The 19,425-nt window shown below is 40.9% G+C and overlaps 1 protein-coding gene across 1 annotated transcript; it reads left to right on the forward strand.

Moving 5' to 3' along the window:
- Window positions 1-18,191: 18,191 nt before the first annotated feature.
- Window positions 18,192-18,989, forward strand: CG33262 (uncharacterized protein; the record flags this gene model as incomplete). Its single annotated transcript, NM_206349.2, has 4 exons — window positions 18,192-18,326; window positions 18,384-18,616; window positions 18,668-18,778; window positions 18,842-18,989. The coding sequence occupies 4 exons, from the start codon at window positions 18,192-18,194 to the stop codon at window positions 18,987-18,989; spliced, it is 627 nt and encodes a 208-aa protein (NP_996071.2).
- Between the last annotated feature and the right edge of the window lie 436 nt (window positions 18,990-19,425).

The raw sequence follows: 19,425 nt of genomic DNA on the forward strand, positions 1-19,425 counted from the left end.
AAAAAATACAACTGTGTGTGTTCATTCTGCTCTTAATTTAGCAGATTTTCCTTTCAGCCAGCATACTGCCGTGGAAATTTGCCTTTAATTATACATTTTCCCTGTGCACCGGCAACTTTTCCTCTGTGTCAATTTGTCTCGACATTTTCACTTTTTTTTCCACGAGCTCAAAACTTTTGACTTTCAATTCAATTAAAAGTAAGTTGAGGGCTTGCATACCGTGCTCGGGGGAATAAAAAATGCAGTAAAATTAATATACTATTATTCAATAGTAACAAGCTTGAAAACTTTTGCAGACCCGACTCAAGCAGAGCGTGGCAAGTGGGGAAGAGGTATAATTTTCAATTCAATGTGCATGGAAACACATGTGTAACTACTACCATATACAAATATATATGTATAAGTGTATATATGGGTACAGCCACCCCTTCATTGTCACCTGCAATGCAGCTGCCACCTGGCGGACCAGAAAGTTGCCAACTCACCGTCGAAGTTTGCCCCTGGGAACCCTCAAGAACCCTATTTTTCGTTGGTTTTCTCTTTTCGCTCAATTTCAAGCCAAATCGAAACCTATTTAGACAATTACGAAAATAGAAATCATTTCAGAACTTCCAGCGAGCAATGTACGGTAATAACAATAAATAAATAACAAAGGCAAATAGCGGCCAGAACCAAGCCCCCCAAATGGCCAACAATAAAGGCGGCTAAGAAAGAGTAAAGACCAGATACTCAACCTCTGACTGATTTCCCCATTGGATTCCGGCTGCTGGCGGGGAATCCATCATCAAATTTCGATTAAAAGGCGCGTGTACTCGAGATTCGACACTCAAGAACGAGAAAGAGTGAGAGAGAGCTAAGACTTGAGAGTCATTCGCACTATTCAAGCTTCATTAGGAGGCAAAGTAACGAAAACATTTTGATTTCGATCATTACAATTTCCTTTCATGGCCTCCAGTTGAGTGAAAGAGCTACCGAAGGGGCCGCTGGCAAGGGTTAGTGGATCAAGCTTACGAAGCAAAAGCGAATGTAATCATTAATTCGCCTCAACACACGCTCAGCCGCAGATACGGATACAGATACAGATACATGGCGATATGGTCGCAAAGATACGGACTCCAACACCGAGATACATTTACAGATTGTGTTCCACCCGAAACGGATTCTGAGTGAAGACTCGGAACCTCAAAGCCCCAGCTACCCGAAGGCAATAATTATCGAACCGAAAGCCCGACTGGTCCACATGTATATTGAAGACCATTGTGGCCCATCTGGCTGGCTGATTGTATGATGACCATGTTGAAAATGCTCATTAAAGGTACTTCAGAAATTAAAGCATTTCACAATTGTTCCAAAAGCGAGAGCTCCCCCAGATCAGGTTTAGAGTTCAGAGAGATTGAGATTTCGTTTTCGATTCGGCCCGCCATTTATCAGATGTTGTTATCTATACTTGGCTTTTGGTCTTCGTTCCGAAGCTCAATTAACGTGGTCTTGAATGTCTTTCTGAGGTCAAACTTGGGGGCGAAACCGATGATTTTTGGTTGAATGTAAAAGGGGTAAGGCTAGAGAGAAAAGAAAGGCTAGATTTAACACTTAAATTCATTCTTCTGGCTGCTTTCATAGAGTTGCTGGTAATTTCATTTTTCCGCTGCCACAATTACATAGTGTTAACTTTTGCGGCTGGTTTCTTTAAAGAATAAAAGGAAATATTCTAGTTTTTGATAAGTGGGACACTTCGGTTTTCAAAGTGTTAAGAAAGAAGTATAATTGATGCCGAATGCTAGCATACCTAATACGATATGATTTCTTAATAATTAGAAAAGAATCTGTTTGTCATAGGGAAAAAAACCTGCTTACAAGTTTCTTAACGGATTAATGCCTCATCTTAGCATTAAGTTAGTCGGTTACGGATTCACTTATCACCCTATTTAGTCATGGCCGACCATAAAACCCGAGGCAGGTAACACATGAAACTTAAGCCCGGGGCGTGAAGACACCCAGCCACAGATGGATGGATTCAACAGCTCCCCCCTCCACAAAAACTCATAAAGTGCCCAAAGACAGTTTTCATTTGACAAAAATTTGTGTGCATCTTTTGGGTTTTTTGTTACACCTTACAATGACCATAAGACTGAGCCAAGCGCTGTTTCGTGGGCCTAAAACTGCACTGCTCTAACTCGTCGGACCCATGGATCCATGGACCCATGCCGAGTGCTGTGAAATTTCTCAACAATAACCCGGGCCCAATTGTCCCGCTGCGAGGAGAAGACTGTGAAGAATACCATGACGCTAGGCCCATGCTGTGAATGTGAGCTCAGGGGCTTGGTTCGTTCTCCTGCTCGACTCACATTAATTTCTCATCATTTGGCATTGGCAGGCAGTCGGTTATGGGATGGGTCGCAGGGAAGGGACTACCAACTGCGTATTAATGGAAATGTTATAAGAGATTAGCAGGCATCCGTACCGAGAGATACAAAGGTGTCCAAGAACACACTGGGTACAATTGCAACCGTTTTTGTGCGTTTAATGCGAATTTTTATGCTGCGTCCCATACGAATGCCATTTGCAAACAAGAAAGGTAGTGAGACTATGCAACTTGGGCGTGATCTACCTAAAAACTCAACTCATTATGGTCAATCATTGCAGTCGATGTGGATTTTCGTGGCCCCTTCGGAATTGCGCAAGACTTTCCCAACAATCGAGTGGTAATCAATCTGACAAGCTACCGCTTTTCGGGCAATTGTTTTCACCGATTGTTTCCCTACATGGGGCTGAAAATGAGGTCATGTTGGGAAATATCTTCCAGGGAGAAGATAACAAAGGAGGAAATGGTCTAAGGTTGCAACAATGTTTGTAAGGATAAGTAACTCGACAACACGCAGATCGGATAACTATATCGGATTGCAGAACTTACCTCTAATGCGCTCAATTATGATAAAGAAATACTTTCAAATTTAAGATATACGATTCATGATTTTGTATAAAGAATCATTAACTTATTTATGGCGAAGCAGAGATAATATCTCCTGTGCATTTAAGATATGTATAGTGTGCTTTTTTCTGTTGCTGAAAGTCCAAAACTCATTAACCTACCTCCAAAGTGGACCATTATGGACCAATCCCAACTTCGTTGCTCCTGATGTGTGGCACACACTTAAAATAGATTAATTTTCCCTCAAGTGCCAGAGCACTCGTAAATGCAATTTCTGTTCAACAAAAATCGCGTAAAAGGGAAAAATCAAGCGGCTAGCAGCCACTGCAGCACCAACTCAAGCGACAGCATTTTTAATTAAATAATTATTATAATTGTTGTTGTAGCTTAAGAAGATTTTCATTTTCAGATTTTTTATTTTTTTCGCACATTGCCGATGTGGGAACGACGCATAAAAATTAAAAAACATGTATAAATGCTCGGTGGTGTGCGTGTGTGTATAATTATGTCAAAATATAAGACCCACAAAGTAAACGAAATTTCCCAACAGCGAATGTGTGTGTGTGTGTGGGCGGAAAAGTGAGTTCGAAACTTTTGCAAAAATATTTTAAATTAAAATTCAAATGAAAGGAAAAATAAGGGGGTCAATGGGCAAGCCGATTGTAGGAATACACTATTTAATAATAAATGTATAAAGTTCATGTACAAAGTTGTTATCAATTTATTTTCAAGCTAAATGTTTTAAACATATTTAAAATTTTGTATGCCTTATTAAAAAACAAATATTTTATTCAAGTCTAAAAAAAAGAACGGTCTGAGAACCTGATCAAAATCTGTAGTCTTTCTAAATTTTATTTTTTTTATTTCCATTATATTACCCAATATTATATTTAATGCAAAATTTGCAGCAGAAAAGATAGAAAGCGTATTGGATGAGTGTTGAGACCATTGATTGAATATATACCCTTCGACTTGGTCCTACTCGGTAAATAAAGGCGTGTAAATCTGGCATGAGTCCTGTGCAACCTCCCACCATTTCGAGAGCCGCCTTGCTGTGGCAAGTTGCAACCTCAACGACTGACAAACAGTAAACAGAAATCGGAAAACACCAGCAGACACGTCGAGGAATCATCTGCTACTCCTGGGAAAAAGCAATGGGAATCTCTGCTCCGAATGGGCCAGCCTGCACGCAATAATGCTAAATTGTTTTTCAATTATTTTATAGGTTATGGTAATATTTATTTTAATTAAAAACAAATACGAACAACTGCAGACACGAGTACCGGACCCCGGGCACTGGCAATTTCTGAGCTCTTGTATTCTGCGCTGTTTTTTAGCGAGAATATTGGATGTCGTACGAAGAAGGCAAAAAAATTGGATTCATGTGCATCATTTAAGGGATACAAATAAATGTATAAAATACAGTGAAAAAATGCTATATCAGTTGATGGTTTTTCACGGCTATAACGAACCTTTATCAGCTACATGCAGAGTGCGTTTAACGCGAACTTTTATTTCTTGATGCAAATTCACGTCTCTTGTTCATTTGGCCTAGACCCTGCAGCTATTTATGACTGAGTTAATTTTTTGGTGTTTTTCCGCAAAGTAATAGTAAAACTTATTAATTAAGTATTTCGTTGGTTGGTTTATACATTTGTATGTATTTCAGAAACTATCACAATATATTTAGCAAAAACAGGCAACGGATGAAATCGATGTTTGACTTCGCTGCACAAAATGCATTTCCAGTTAGGAATTTCGTCGTGTTTTCCAGCATTTTCCGCTTGGGTAAACAGGCTAAATATTCATTTTGCAGACCACACAATTTGCGGTCTCTGTTCAATCAACAAATCCTAGTTGCACCGACAGCAGTCAGATTTCAAATGGATTTCAAGCAGGCCCACAGTTTGGCCAGTAAAAAAAAACGGGGTAAACTCAAAACCCAGACTCGCACTTACTCATACGAATTATCAAAAAGAACATAACATTCCACCATTTAAGAGGATACGTGTGCTGAAATACCAACTATCCGGCCCTACAGCGGAATTCAGATCCAGAACAGAGCAGACCCAAACTCAAACTCATGCACAAACCCAAACCCAAACCATGCCCTCGATTTAAAACTCAACACCCATTCCGCACAACTCGTCCCATTGCGTTTCGTGTGTTGGCAGCATTAGGAGAAGTTGCAATTAAAACTCATTTTCGTTGAAAACGCAATTTTCCAGCGTGAATTCCATTTGGTGAACAAAGTTTTTCTGCACCCCGCCCAAGCTGATGATAAACTGAAATGAATTTTAAACAGTATTCATCGAGGCATTATCTCGGAGATACCAGCTGAGGGGATATTTTGCGCGAGTTGTTGGATTTTCAAAGGGCACGAATAACAGTAGTTGACCCCTGATTGTTATTAAAAAAAAAATGGATTTTAAAAGAAAATGTACTAAGGCACGTATTAGTCATTATTGCAAATTTAGTAAAGAAATATTCTAATTTGTGTGATTTGTCTGGCATATTTATAATTAAATGGATTAGTAAATTGAAATAACACGTGTCCAAAACATTTAAATAAAATTAATTAATTGGATAGGCACTTTTAATAGCGTATCTGTTTCCTACCCTTTTGCATTCGAATTTCGAATGCATCACAATGATTTTCAATAATGCGGCATATAGAGCGATGACCTGAAGCAGTGCCCCCACCCCCCGCAAAATTCACAACTCCTCGCCGGCCAAATTCAATTATGAGTGGACTCCATTCAGTTTGGTTTGCGCCTGGTTTTCCAAACTGTTTTCCACACACACACTGTTGATTGACGACTGCATTTTGGAAAATGCCGTGCGAATTGTTTTGTGTGTGTTATCACGACTGACATCAAAGTGCAACATTGTTGAATGCCACCAATGCAGCAACAGCACAGCGACGGCAGTGTGATGAGTTTTTAAATTTGTTATTAAACGTTTTTGGTCGATTTGAATTTAGATGAAATTGCTATGCCCGTCCTTCCAAACTCCACACCACTCATTCTAAATTTTCCTGTATCTGTTTGAATTTTTTTTTTCCGCCTCTGATTTTTCATCTCGCCGAGGAGTGGGAGGTTGAGGTCCGATTTGGCGTTTCAAATTCTATAAATTTGCTATTTTGTTTGACCGTTGTACGCATATTGGCAAATTGAGTTTTGAGCGGGTCAAATGAACTCTTGTTTTTTTTTTGTTTTTCACATTTTCCCCCTGTTTGGCCTGTTTTCGATTTGTTTGATTTCCCCGCAGTTTCCCTCTCTTTCGCGCGGTGTCTCTAGTTGGCCTTTGGCAAATATCATTAAAATATTGTTGAAACAATTTCGGTCGATTGTCTCTGTGGCTGATTGAATTTTTAAATAGCCAGCGGTTCCGTTTTTGCGCTTTGTGTGTATGCCCCAAAAAAGTTAGATGAGTTATATTTTTTGCGTTTATGTTTTTCAAGAACGGTTTATACAGCTTTCATTCACACAGCTTGTCAGAAAATTATGTGTCTTTTAATTTATTGCACTGGATTAAGTAATGTGCATATATTGTTGCATTTCAGGGGTAAGAGATAAGCTATCCCAAATAAGCCTATATCTGATAAGCTGATAAGCTGTACTGCCCCACCAAAAAAACCTGATAAATTAACTACACCTGCCATCGTTTAACCAGACCCTAAAACCTTCAAATAGTCAAAGACCCTTTAATTATCTTCTCAAACTGCCAAACACTTTGAAGTTCAAAATGACCAACAAATTAATTGGTCTGCGAAGAATTCCAACGAACCGAAAGCCCAAAGAAACCACATGACTTTGACAAAAGCCGACCACCAATTTTTAAAGAAGCATTTAGAAATCAATAGAATCACATTTATTTAAGCCAAGAAAATCCCAATCGAAACTCCATTATGTTGCCAAAAAAAAATAAATGGGGGAGAAAAGGTAAAAGAATTCAAAGAAGAAACAGCGTGACAGATTATGCAAACTAATTACACAAAATTAGTTGAGATTTATGCGCCGAAAAAGTTCAGAAAAGCCCAAAAGATTTTTGATACTCCCCGTGCCGTTCACCTCACCGCATTTATTAATCAATTCAATTTTTGCCGCTCGGCGTGAGCTTGAAGTTTGGTTTTGTGTTTTGGGAGTTGGAACGTTGGAAACCCGTTTGACAAATAGTGTGACATAATATTAAGGGTGGGGGGATGCAGCGAAGAAGGGTCACGTCTCCCTTTTGGGTCTTACAAATTTGTACGATGTAGAGCTTAATTGGTGATTAACCACCTGTAGATTGAACTGCATTTCCACGGACCATCTCGGCGAGAGAAAGAAAAGTCGTGCCAGGCCAGGCCCCGAAATGAAGACGATGCCATGTCTTTGGCATCGACCCCCGACCACAGCCCCAAACTAAAACTTCAACTCAAATCCATACCCAAACCCAGTCTCCTTGCAGGCGAATGTCACTGCTGGACTAGTTCTCCGCAGAACAAGATTTATGGTATACAAGACTCGGTTGGCCCGATGTTGCTGTCAGCGGCAGAGAAATGTTGAAACGGGGAATGGGTTTGTGAGGGGGAGCGAGTTTTCCATGGAAATTGCTGCACTCGCCTTGGAGTCTTTGGGAAAATAATTCATTTCGATTTGTCAATGAAGCGCTTAGATTATCTCTCTATTAATTATCGTTTATGGTTTGTTTGTTCGTTAGTTCGTTAGTTCGCCTCGGGGCTTGGCTCCTTATCTATGGGGGCGTCAAAGAACACGCTCTGTACGAGAACGGTTCCCATGAACCTACCGTCGAGATAACAGCCGGAGTTTATTCTATTTCACCTGGTGAGCAGCCACCACCCGCTCACTTAAATTCAGAGCAAATTGGCCAGACCAAATATTGTGGCACTACCAATCGAGATCTATCTCTTGCCGGCTGCTCATCCCGAGCCTCCACTATTAGAATGCTAATATAAACATGAAAACTGAAACTTATTACAAAACCCATTAGTTCCTCTGGTTTTTGGTTTACTTTTTTTCTTTGTCCTCGGCTAGTTGGCCCGGTCCGTTGGTTGATTGCCTCCCGAAACATTTATAACGTTTTGGGTGTCTTCTCACATTTGTTGTACTCTATAAACTTTAAGGTCCCTAGCTTCGAATTAAACGTGTAGAGTATTAGAATTGATAAGTCCAGGAAACTCTATATCATCAAGCTAAGAAAAATGTGGATTTATAAAAATGATGACAACTTTGTGTACATTTTGCACCAGATCTTTAATCTTGATAAGCCTGAAATTATTTTTTTATTTTTATAATATATATAAAAAATATATATATAAGAGCTTAAGATAATATTAACTACTTTATGCTTATCCCGGAAAGAGTCTACCAAATTCGCCATTCCTTCCAGCGGTCTGGATTTTCCTTCCTCCGATTTCTTTTTCTTTTGCGGTTACATGTGAACCGATGCCCGTTGGCGCTTTTCCTAGGTTTTCCTGCGCTATCCAACGACCAATCAATGCCAAACTGATGATGTTAATCTGACTGGCCCTTCTCCTGCTGCCACGGCTACTGGCAGGGCCACGCCCCCTGGCTGGCAGTTCCCATTTACCCTTAAGTTAAAATTCATTTGAATATACAACATCCTATTTCAATTTAAATTCAAATCCGCAAACATTGGCACGAACATTGCCAAGTCCAGGAGAAAACTGACACGAGCCACGCCCCCTTTTTGCAGGCGGTTGGGACACATACCCGGGCATATCAAGAGTTGGCCATCGCCATCGTCATCCTCGGTCGTCCTCCAATCTCCAACCTCCATCCAATAGCTCCTGCTCCTGCTGCTGGTGCTGGTGCTAGCGACTCCTCTCATGGACCTTGTCGTCGTCGTTGTCGTGGACGCTGGCAAATGCCACTTACTCCAAAGTGCCGCAACGATTAACATCTACGACCTGATGGGCGAGTAGCTGGCAGCAAGGAGCAGGGATTCCGGAGGAGGGAGATCCAACTACTGACTGCTCCACATGACCAGGCCACCTACCGTTATGTATCTGCTCCACTGCGATTCGTTGTGGCACTTTGTAGTGTGTATCTTTTGCATATCGCCGGCCATGTATCTTCAAGTATGAGTATCTGCGACACCGGAATTGCAAAACCAATTTAAAAAACGTTTCGCAAAACATTCCGCTGATAGTTATACACCAAATAGGAATCTGCTCGTGAGTGAAAAATATACATTTTTTCATTTAATTAAACGTTTTTTTTCCCCTTTTTTTCCTGGTTTGATAACGAGTTTCTGGTGTCTGGGTCGAGAGTGTGTTTTCTGTGTTTCAGAAATGTTTTCAATTTGATTGAGCTGTGTGGCGCGAATGTGACAAGTGCCAACTTTGAGGTTTTCTAGGTTAGTTTTGACGGAAAAACGAGGTTAGTGTGGGTTTGCAAATTGCTTGAATGAATAATAACAATATTATTTCCTTGTCATGTTTATAAGATATTTCTCCAATATCTTTACGCCTTAAACTTTTTCCAGCAAACATTTTTTTCCACCTGCTCTCCTTTTTTTTGGAGCGATCCAAGCTCTTAATATTTTAGCTGACATTAATGCCAATATTTGCACTGACTTGGCCATAAATCTTAAGCTGGCGGCAATAAATTAAATTAAATTACATTTTATATAGATTTTTTTCTGGGCTGTCGCCAAAGACAATGCTGGAGCAGGGAGAAAAAAAATATATAAATGTATATATGGGGAGAGCTTATCACGATCGAGGACAAAAGGCACAGAGATTTTTTTCTCCGGCCTCACTTATAAATTATTTAAATGGAAAATAAAGCATCGGCCAGAGTCGAAGATCGCGACTGGACGCGGTCTGTTTGCAAATGCGGTCGAGTAGGAAATGTCATGAAAATGCTGCCCCGAAATGCAGGCCGAGTGCATCGTTTCATCGTAGCATCCGATCGATACGGCGGCGATACTTGAGGTAGTAAAACACAAATTCACAAATCGAACATGAACAAAGCAAGAAATGATAAGATCACGATTGTTCCTCTCGTTCCTTTGGAAAGTAGCAGGTTCCACATTGGCGCTGCACTGCATCTTGTCCAAAAACCGAACATTTAATTGCGATCCACGTTCTGCACGAGTGAGAGGAGATGCAGGATGGCCGATGTGGTATGGGGGATCTGTTTCAGTTACAGCCTGGATTCTGACCAACCAAACGATCGACGGATCGGCCAGCTTGTGCCAGTTATGCGCACGTATGCAAAGGAAAACTTTATCTGACAGATTTGCGTGATAAGCCGGCACAGAAACAGAGAGAGAGCCATGGATCGATCGCTTCCTGGAGTGAAATATTGCCCAGATGCAAGCAGCCAACAATCTAACCAACCGGCCAACCTCCTGCCACAATTTTCTGGCCAAATTGGCAGTCTGGCTGCTGATGGTACACGCAAAGGGACGAACTTTGTTCGAATTCCGTCCTCATGTGGCTCCCAATTGCTGGCACTGCAATTGCTTCTTGGCCATTTAATGAGCCAAGAACTTGCTTTCGGACCAAACTGACCAGCGAGTGTGAGTAAATATATGCAAGAAGCTGAACAAACGGATAAAGAAGCGAGAAAATAGGAATGCCCAAAATAAAGTTCGATGGCCTTAAATGTAGTGGACTCTACTAACTTCTTTATATATTTATGGCAGTGGTAATATAATGAAGGATTATAGGTTTACTCCAATTAACAAGTAAATTACTTTTGTATTAATACACAATTCCTAGCGTTTGATATTCAATACTATTTATTAAAAAGCCCTTGAAATCTCTTGTGCAATTACCAACTTTCAATTTAAACTTCCCATGTTTACTTCATAAACTCCTTGATCCTCAATTGTGCCCTAGGCCTTGGTTAACACAGAAAAAATAAAAGTTTGTTCGCCCCCGATTTTCCTGCCCTCGATTCCGTAATAGGGATCCATTACTTAATACCAAAGCTCCTTTCCGAGGCATTGGCGATAAGAACAAAGTTTTCGGCTTCGCTGGAAAATCTTCCATTTCTGTTTGGCTTCGCTTTTCCGTCTGCTGGCGCACTTTCACCTAAAAGTTGACAAAAGTTCCACCAAAGAAATTGCAGTTAAAAGGAGGAAAGTGTGACAAAGTATCCACATCGTGGGGTTGAGTGTCTGAATGTCCATTGAAGTGTAGAATTTGATTGCAGTTCGAGATGTCTTTATGTGTGTGAGTGCGAGAGTATATGATGAGCGTCTTTTGGATTTCGAGCGATTGTCTTTTATGGCTTGGAAAATCAACTTTTGGCTAACAACGCTTCGATGCGTTTCTTGCAAAGGGAAAATCGAGTGAACTTGGCTTCAGCACAGCTTAAAGTCTGAGAGGCGTAAATTCACTTAAATTATGCGTAAACGTCCAAGTTTTTCCTCAGCATGGCAACAATTTGCTGACTCACTTGCAGAGTGGGTAAAAATCCCGCTGCCACAGCCTCCCCAGCTCTAGCCCCCCTTGTGACCCACATTTATACGCTCGAATTGATTTCCTATGCTCAGCTTTGGCAATCAGCGCCGGCTAACACACGCGGCGTATACGCAACGAGCTCCCTGCATGGCCATTTTTATTTGCTGTAAATCTGTAACGAAGGCACGCACTATTTTCCGGAATATTTATGCTGTGTCGGCGGTAACACTCCAAGCCCCAACCCCCCACATGATCCCTTATCGCCTGGGTCCCTTTCGGTTTTGATAATTTAATGCCTGTTTGAGTTAAGACAGTGAAGGCCCTTTTTTGTCGGCCATGATTCCTCATGAGTGGTTTTCTGCTCCTCGCCGCACACATAAACTACAATATTTAATTGGTTCGAAGCCCTTTGCCTAGACACGTCCTTTTTCCGGCTTTTTTGCATATTTAATGCAATTACCAAAAGGTTCTCCCATCGGAATTGGCTCAACCCAAAAGTGAAGGGAACCGAAATTGATTTAGCTGTCCTGCTTGGTGGCAAACACCTTGGCCCGACTATTGATAGGCCATAAACTGCAAGTTCAAAGGAAATTGATACCTTAAAATGCGAAATAGGTGTCTTGGCCAAAAGGCGACCTCGAGAAGAAAATAAATCTTGGCCGACAGCGAAAGTTAACTGATTTTCGAAAGCCTGGAGTTAGTCCAGCGCTATTCTTCTAGCTGCAGGGTACATACACGAGCTAAAAAAAAACATTTAAAATAGGTTCTAATATATTTAATTTACATTACCACAACTTTTCCTAATAAAGTAAACACATAATACAGTTCCGACTAGCATTCAAGTTAAATTATTTGTTTTAGAAACTAATTTCCAGCATTGGTGCCAATCTCAATTTAAACTTTTATTTTATTTAAATCTGATGGCTTTGCACTTTTTTCCCCAACCTTTGTTCCCGGCAATGATAAACAAATCGGAACACCCGCAGTCCCCTCCCAGCTCAACAAGCGCAAGTTTATGTGTTGCCGCGAAATCTCAAAACAATCAAAGTGCCCAGGAAAAAAAAAGTGGAGTTGGAGCGCGTGAAAGGCGGCTGGTTGGACTGTGGTGGGGGCTTTTGGAAAAAAGGGACCAAAACTCAAATAATATCCAGCTTTTGCTACTGTTTCACTTCGCGTGGGCGTTGATGTTTGCTCTCCGAAAACAACAACACCAACAACAACAGGGGGGGCGGCAACTTCAACTTTAGTGCGAAAACTTTTGCCACTTAACTTTCGCGAATGCATCAGCATCAGAGGGGAAATGCTGGAGAAGATGGAGGAGATGGAGGCTTGGAGCTGTTTGGACGACGGAGAGCGCCAATCCCCAGATTCCGCTGACTCCTGGCACTGGCACTGGCAAAGCAATTAAAATTATTGCCGGGCGCAAAAAGTAATATTTTCCAAGTGCTAAATAAACACACTATAAAATGGCAAATGCGCCACGATTCCCGCCTCCTCAATTTTTTATCACTAACCCCAGCGCACATACGGTGGGAAAAAAAAGTTGATTCGTGGAAATTTTTGTTTGGCATTTATTTACATATGCGAAGACTCGGTGCGAAGAACTTTTTCTTCATCCAGAAAATGAGGCTGCCAAAAGCCCACGTTGAGTTGAAATCAAGCAAACTCTCCGAAAAACCCTTGAAAAGTTTCCAGGAGTTTGAGCACTCCCAAGTTAAAAGAAAAAGAAAATTACAAGTGGAGGGAACTGAGATAGATTGAAAATGACTTAAATTCTTTTATCGCCTTACTTTGATTACTTTAAAAAATCAATAAAATGGAAATTTGTAATTAATATATTTGTATTAAGATTCTGCAGATTCTACATATTTTGTTCCACCACAACCAGCTGTAATAATTCGAATGATTTCTTGAATTCCATTTATTTGCAACTCATCGATAGACACTTGGCAAACCCAAGAAGCCAAATGAAATCTGCTTACATACCAAGGCACACATAATAATAAATTGAAAACCGAAATCGATTTAGTTGTAACCAAGTTTATGGTCATAGAAACTTAGCACCGGCGACCCCGGAATCCCAGCATCCCGGAAAGGAAAGAGCAAAGTTCCTGGCTAAGTTGACCATAAAATTGCACACAAATCGCATCAACTATTTAGTTGGCCGAGTCGTTGCGCAAAGGCACAGACAAATAGAAGAGGCCAAGTGAATATGTGTACTTTGTGTACCTGGGCCAATAAATAAACAGCAAATATTTTATGCAAATTTTCAATTTAACACAGCATTAAATGCACTCACGCACACCTGCACAGCCCACACGACGACTCCTTCAGAGATCAATGTAAATTCCCTTGGCAGGACAAACAACACCTGTGTGCGAATGTGTGGCTTAAAACGGCCCATAAACCGCATGCGATTCAATGGAACGCAGCAGCATTTTGTGGTAATTTTCATAATTTACACAGATACTGAGCGAATGGCACACCTTAATGTTATTTGACTACGGGGAATTGCCGGAAGGCGGGATCGGGACGGGTTTTGCACTATTGAGTTCGAAATCATTGGACGTAATTTGTTTGTCTGGTGGTCCGGGCACTTTATAGGCGTGAAAATCAACGTATTGATAAGATATTTTCAGCAAATACAATTATTTGACAAATTGCTAAGCAGCTTACAAACATATAGGGATGAAAAGGCTTGGTCAATTTCCATAAATCATCGATTGCGGTATAGCTTGACGCAGGTCAACTATGATTTATCAAAGTCCAAAAGTGTTTGATTGCCTGCCTTTGAGCCGGAGAAACTTTTCCGGAGCTCATAATGCGAACTTATTTACTTTGGCCCACTCATTAACTGCCCCTGCCGTAAACCAAGTTAAAACTTTGCCCTGATTCTAATAAACTTTGACTGCAAAGTTCATTACCAAAAATGTATCCTGTAGCATCTTTGGCTCATTTTCCACTCATTTTGCCATATTTACGCAAGGTGACAGGCCCGTGATTAATACGGGTATGCCTCTGTGGGGGTTTCAAGGGAGGCTCCTGGGAAGGATTCTTGGGTGGGTTGTTGGCAGTCAAAAGGTTCCTGGCATGTCATTAACCGACTCCCACACACTCACACACCCGCATAAACTTCTTCAAATGCAAATAGATGTGGAACGAAACTTTGAAGTTGACATTGACCAAACCCTTTATCGGTGGATTGTAATTTAAGATTTTGGAGAGTGACACTTAACTTTGGTTTCAAACAAACTTTTTAATACCATTGAAAACAATTTTAAATAAGAATTTACACTTTATTAATGATTTATTATTGAATTCAAAGCAACATTCTTTAGGAACCTTTCATTACCACAGTTTATAATAAATACAATCTCCATCACATGTACATATAAAGCGTTCCTAAATTCGAATACCCCTTTCTGTCGTTCTTAAGAGCATCTCCAATCGTTGATGACCGTAGTAAAATCCTTTAAAACCACATTACCAAACCCATAAGTTTTAGAATATTGGTCACTTTGACAGAGTGCGAAGGCCAACAAAAAAGACTGACGAGGATAGACTGGGAAAATATTTTACTTTCGCCTCTATCGATTGACCGACTTAAGTAAATACCCTAATTTAAACCGCATGATTGATTGCTGCTCGGCAAAAAGCGAACGTGAGTGGAGAAGGCATCCTTCAATATAAACACAACCGGAACTCAGCTCCTACACTTCAATTTTTGGCCTGGCGTCAAAGTTGTCGCCTGGCTCCGGATTTCGTCCGTTTCACGGGGTCGGGGAGCGGAAGTAGTGGGTTAAGCCTTGAGGTTATGGGGATGACTGGGCTGGCAAGTCATCACGGACATTGCACTTTGGCTTTGACCATCAAGATTTTCGGGGCATTGTGGCGGCGGTCCCTTTTTTGGCACAAGGACTCTCGAGGCGATTTGCTCGTTTCCTGGCCGGCGGAAAAGGGGAGTGGCTGGCAGCTCATTTATAAAATTTCCCAGCTGCGTTGTTGCCTGGCGTTTTGAATCGAACAAAGCCTTGGGGCCAGCACATGCAGGATCTGGTCCCGAATCCTGCAGGAAGAAACAGGACTCTCTGGCTTATATGTACATGTATGAAAAATGAATGGCGCCTAGACGCAGGATGCGGACGTCTTTATGGTAATCCAAGATGATGCCCCTTTTTGCGGTTGACATGATTCACTTGGGCGATAAACCAAAGATAGCAAAAAGTCAGTCAAAGCCCAAATAGTTCTTGGGTTAAGGATGCGCAGCACAAAAGGACATTGCCGGCGACATTTTGGCAGCCCTTTTGGCATATCATTTTGGCCATTTCTCGGCTGTCTGCCTTCCTCGCCTTTTTTTATATTTTTTTAAAGCAATTTTCAACGTTTGAATAAACATTTCATTTAATTTGAGCGCAAACAAAAGTAATAAAATAAACAAACGGAACGGAAAAGCCCTGGGAAAAACCTGGGGGTGATGTGGAAAACAATTTGGCCGACGGGCGCCGCCGAAACTTTACGTAAACACGTAATGCTCTTTACGTTGTTGTACAATGCAGCCGCCGCACGCAACGCGAGCATTTTTGTAATAAGAAATTCAATTTTCAGCAACATTAGAGGCCAAAACTTGACTCCGCGACTACGTGTGCAACAGGGATGCAACGCAGCAGCCGCAGAAATTACAACATTTTGCATTCATTCCTTCCTTTGTTTGTGCTCTCTATGGATAAATTGCACACTCTTTCACTTTACTTTTACCAGTTGAAATTAAAATGCAAAGTGAATTTATTGCAGACCCGCAGGAACTGAACTCGAATCCCCCAACTCAACTCGAACGGAACAAAGTCTGCGTGCCGCACGCTCGTCCCATGCAAATACTGAGTTTCACCTGTTATCGATAAGCCAGGACATTTGCCTATCGCCGAAGGCGTCGTGTAGAAGTTTGCCTAATTGTCAACGGGTTTCTTGCATTCAAAATAAAATGCAATTGGATCGCCGTTTCCTGGATAAGCGTGTTTCATAAGCCGATAAGAAAACTTAGTTCGCATTCTATGTTATTAAAAAGTATTTAAATTTTATAGCGTTGCTTTTCTACATGGTATAGCCTTAAAAAATATAAGAGTTGTGTCAATAAATATACACTATAACGCTATACGCTATCCATTATAATTTTGTCCATTTCGTCAATGAATAATAATCTTCTCACTCCTTACATAAAGTTATTTTGGCATCATGTCGTTTTGAAGATGATGAAGATGATGAAGAGCGACATAGCATTTGGATTTATTATTCAACTAATCAAGTATTTATTAGAATGCCCCGGGGGTTGACTGACACCATAGCATAGCTGTTGATGGTCGCATCCCCCCCCCGAATCCTATCCTTCTTCCCCAACCCGGCCACCCTTTCACTTGGCTGGCACACACTTTCACTTATTACCGTTTTCCGGCCGCCCCCGGGGGACATGGACCCGCCCAAATGGCCGACCAGCACGTAACCTCCACCCGCCTCGAGGGTCCCTGTTCGGCCGCTATGTCCCCCATGTGGACAACGTATCTCTTTTCGGCTTATCTGCCACAACCGCTGCCTGTGCCTGCGTCTGTGACGTGTCCCGATGTCGTTAACTCGCGCGTGCCCCATGCTGCCGGCATATAGAGTATGCAGTGTTTTCACCTGTCAACAATATTTCATGCCCACTGTGCATTGTGCATTAGAATGACGGCGGGGCAACAGCTGCCCCGTTCCCGTGTTTCTCCATTCCGGTTTACCCATTCCATAACCCCGATTTCCTTCCCGTTTCAACTTTCTCCCTTTTATTAACCATCCCCTTTCCTTTGCCGCCATCCCTGTGCGCCTAGAAAAGTCGATCAGGTGGAACGCAGCGTGCAGTGTTTACGCCTTCTGGCTTGCCGGTTGGTTCCGGCCTTCTTTTGCGAAATTCCCGCTATTCCCAGTCAACGTTATCAGCTTTTGCAGCCAGCTTATCAGTGATGTCAAGTGTGGTCGTATGCATTATTAGAAGATATTTTATTTAATGGATCCAGATAAAGAAGTAGGTCGTTAAAGGTATAGCAGTACTTAACAACTAACAGAACTTAACACGCTTCTCATGAAAGAAGATGATATTCATGATAACTGAGGAACTAGCATTCTTAAATAAGCAAATTATATATGGTATAGAAAATAAAATATATATGCGTTGAATGAAAACATCGCTAGTTCGACAGCACTGCTGCACACACATGTTTGTCCTGCGCCTAATTTTGGGTTGCGTGCACCATGCGTCGCGTCACGTTGAATACGAATTGCGTGCAGCAAAATAACTACTTCGTGTTGGCAGCTCTACGTTGTTGCCGCTTATCATGGGCCCGAAAATTGCCATGGCAACAACAAGTTGAAAACGCAATTTTCGGCTTTTGCATTACAGTTTTACCCCCAAAAAACAGAACAGAACAGTCCGCCCTTTTACAATGCGGGCAATTTGAATGGAAACAGATGTATGCATCGATTATGTATAATGATGCAAAATTTGACAGGTTTTTTCTTTTAATAATTTATTAATTGAGGATTCAAAAAAATAAGTGGCTGTCATTCTTATAGGTTAAAATATTTCTCTTGAACTGCAGCTATTGATTTTGCAGAAAGTTAAAAGTAGTATTAACATTAGTAATCTAATTTTGAGGTCTAACATCTGAGTTTCTCTCTCTTTACCATGTTGGCCTGCATATAACTTTCTTATTTGGCACATAAGTGCTAATTGAAGAAGAATCTGCGCTGCATTGCAACAATTGCACTAAGTTTAGTTGATTTCCAGCTTCCGACATGAATAGGTCTATGTGGCTTTCAGTTTGTGCAACGCTTTGCTTGATTTTTTTGCAAGAAGTGGCATCTCAAGATGTACACTCCAGATCTAAACGTTTCTTGATATTTCCACGACAAGCGCCTACAAGGCACCAGGTAGTCTTACTTTTAATTCAAGTGAATAACATATAATTTTAATGATTCATCTCTTAGTTTATTGCTGGTATTGGTATTCCTGCGGATCTTGAGTATGAATCCCTGACTGTTGGCTATGTCCTTAAAGCGGAGTACTATCTGCCCTATAATGCAACCGTCTACAGGCAAAATCCACTGTTTCCTGAATACAAACCAAACACCATAGACGCCCAGGATCAACGGAAATTATTTATGAAACCCACAGATTTGCGCTGGCAACTATACCAATTTATCGAACACATGCTTAATGGGTATGGTCATCTCACTTTTATTTCAATTATTATTCTTAAATTATGAAGTAGGTATGGATTAAATGGTCATGCCTGTCTTTTGGAGGCCATATGCGAGGCTAATAACATCAAATTTGCGAAGGACTTTAGTACTGCTGGCGAAATGTTACACTTGCTCTTAAGGTGAATCATCTAATAATTCAATTTGTATTTTTGAAATATTTAAAAGTTCATTTTTTTATTCAGTCCTTCTTCTACTTTAAACTCTGAGTCTAATCGAGCTCTGGATTTTATACTTGCGGAAAAAGATGGATCACGAAGGGATTGTTCAAAATATGACTGCAATACAAAGATAATTAATTGGTTTTCGTTCGTCAACAAAATGAACTTTTGATATAAAATATAAATATGTCAAAGACTTATAACACCTTATGTAAAAAATCAAATAAGTAGACATTAATTAGTCATATTGGTTGCCTTAGACCAAGTTAAATATTTGGTGTCGGCTATGGATAGCAGAATTTGATATGGATGCAGACAGCGAGGTGGCCCGACCCCATCTGACATATCAATAGCCACCTGAATCACCTTGTTTTCCTCCTATTTCATAGCCGGAGAGTTTCAATTTAAAATTCATTGAAATTTCGAACGTTCCTGGCCCGCAGACACGCCAAACGTGGAACACAAAAAGCTGCCCCGGGTTGTTTATAGGATTTGTCAAACACACCATGAGACAGGAGGAGGAAAGTACAAAATAAAAAACAAAAAAAAAGAGGAGGAATCTCGCCGGCGCGTCATAGTCATCACCCTGACAAAATCCCGGAACACAA

The sequence above is a fragment of the Drosophila melanogaster genome, chromosome 3L (assembly GCF_000001215.4).
Source record: "Drosophila melanogaster chromosome 3L".
Taxonomy (NCBI): domain Eukaryota; kingdom Metazoa; phylum Arthropoda; class Insecta; order Diptera; family Drosophilidae; genus Drosophila; species Drosophila melanogaster.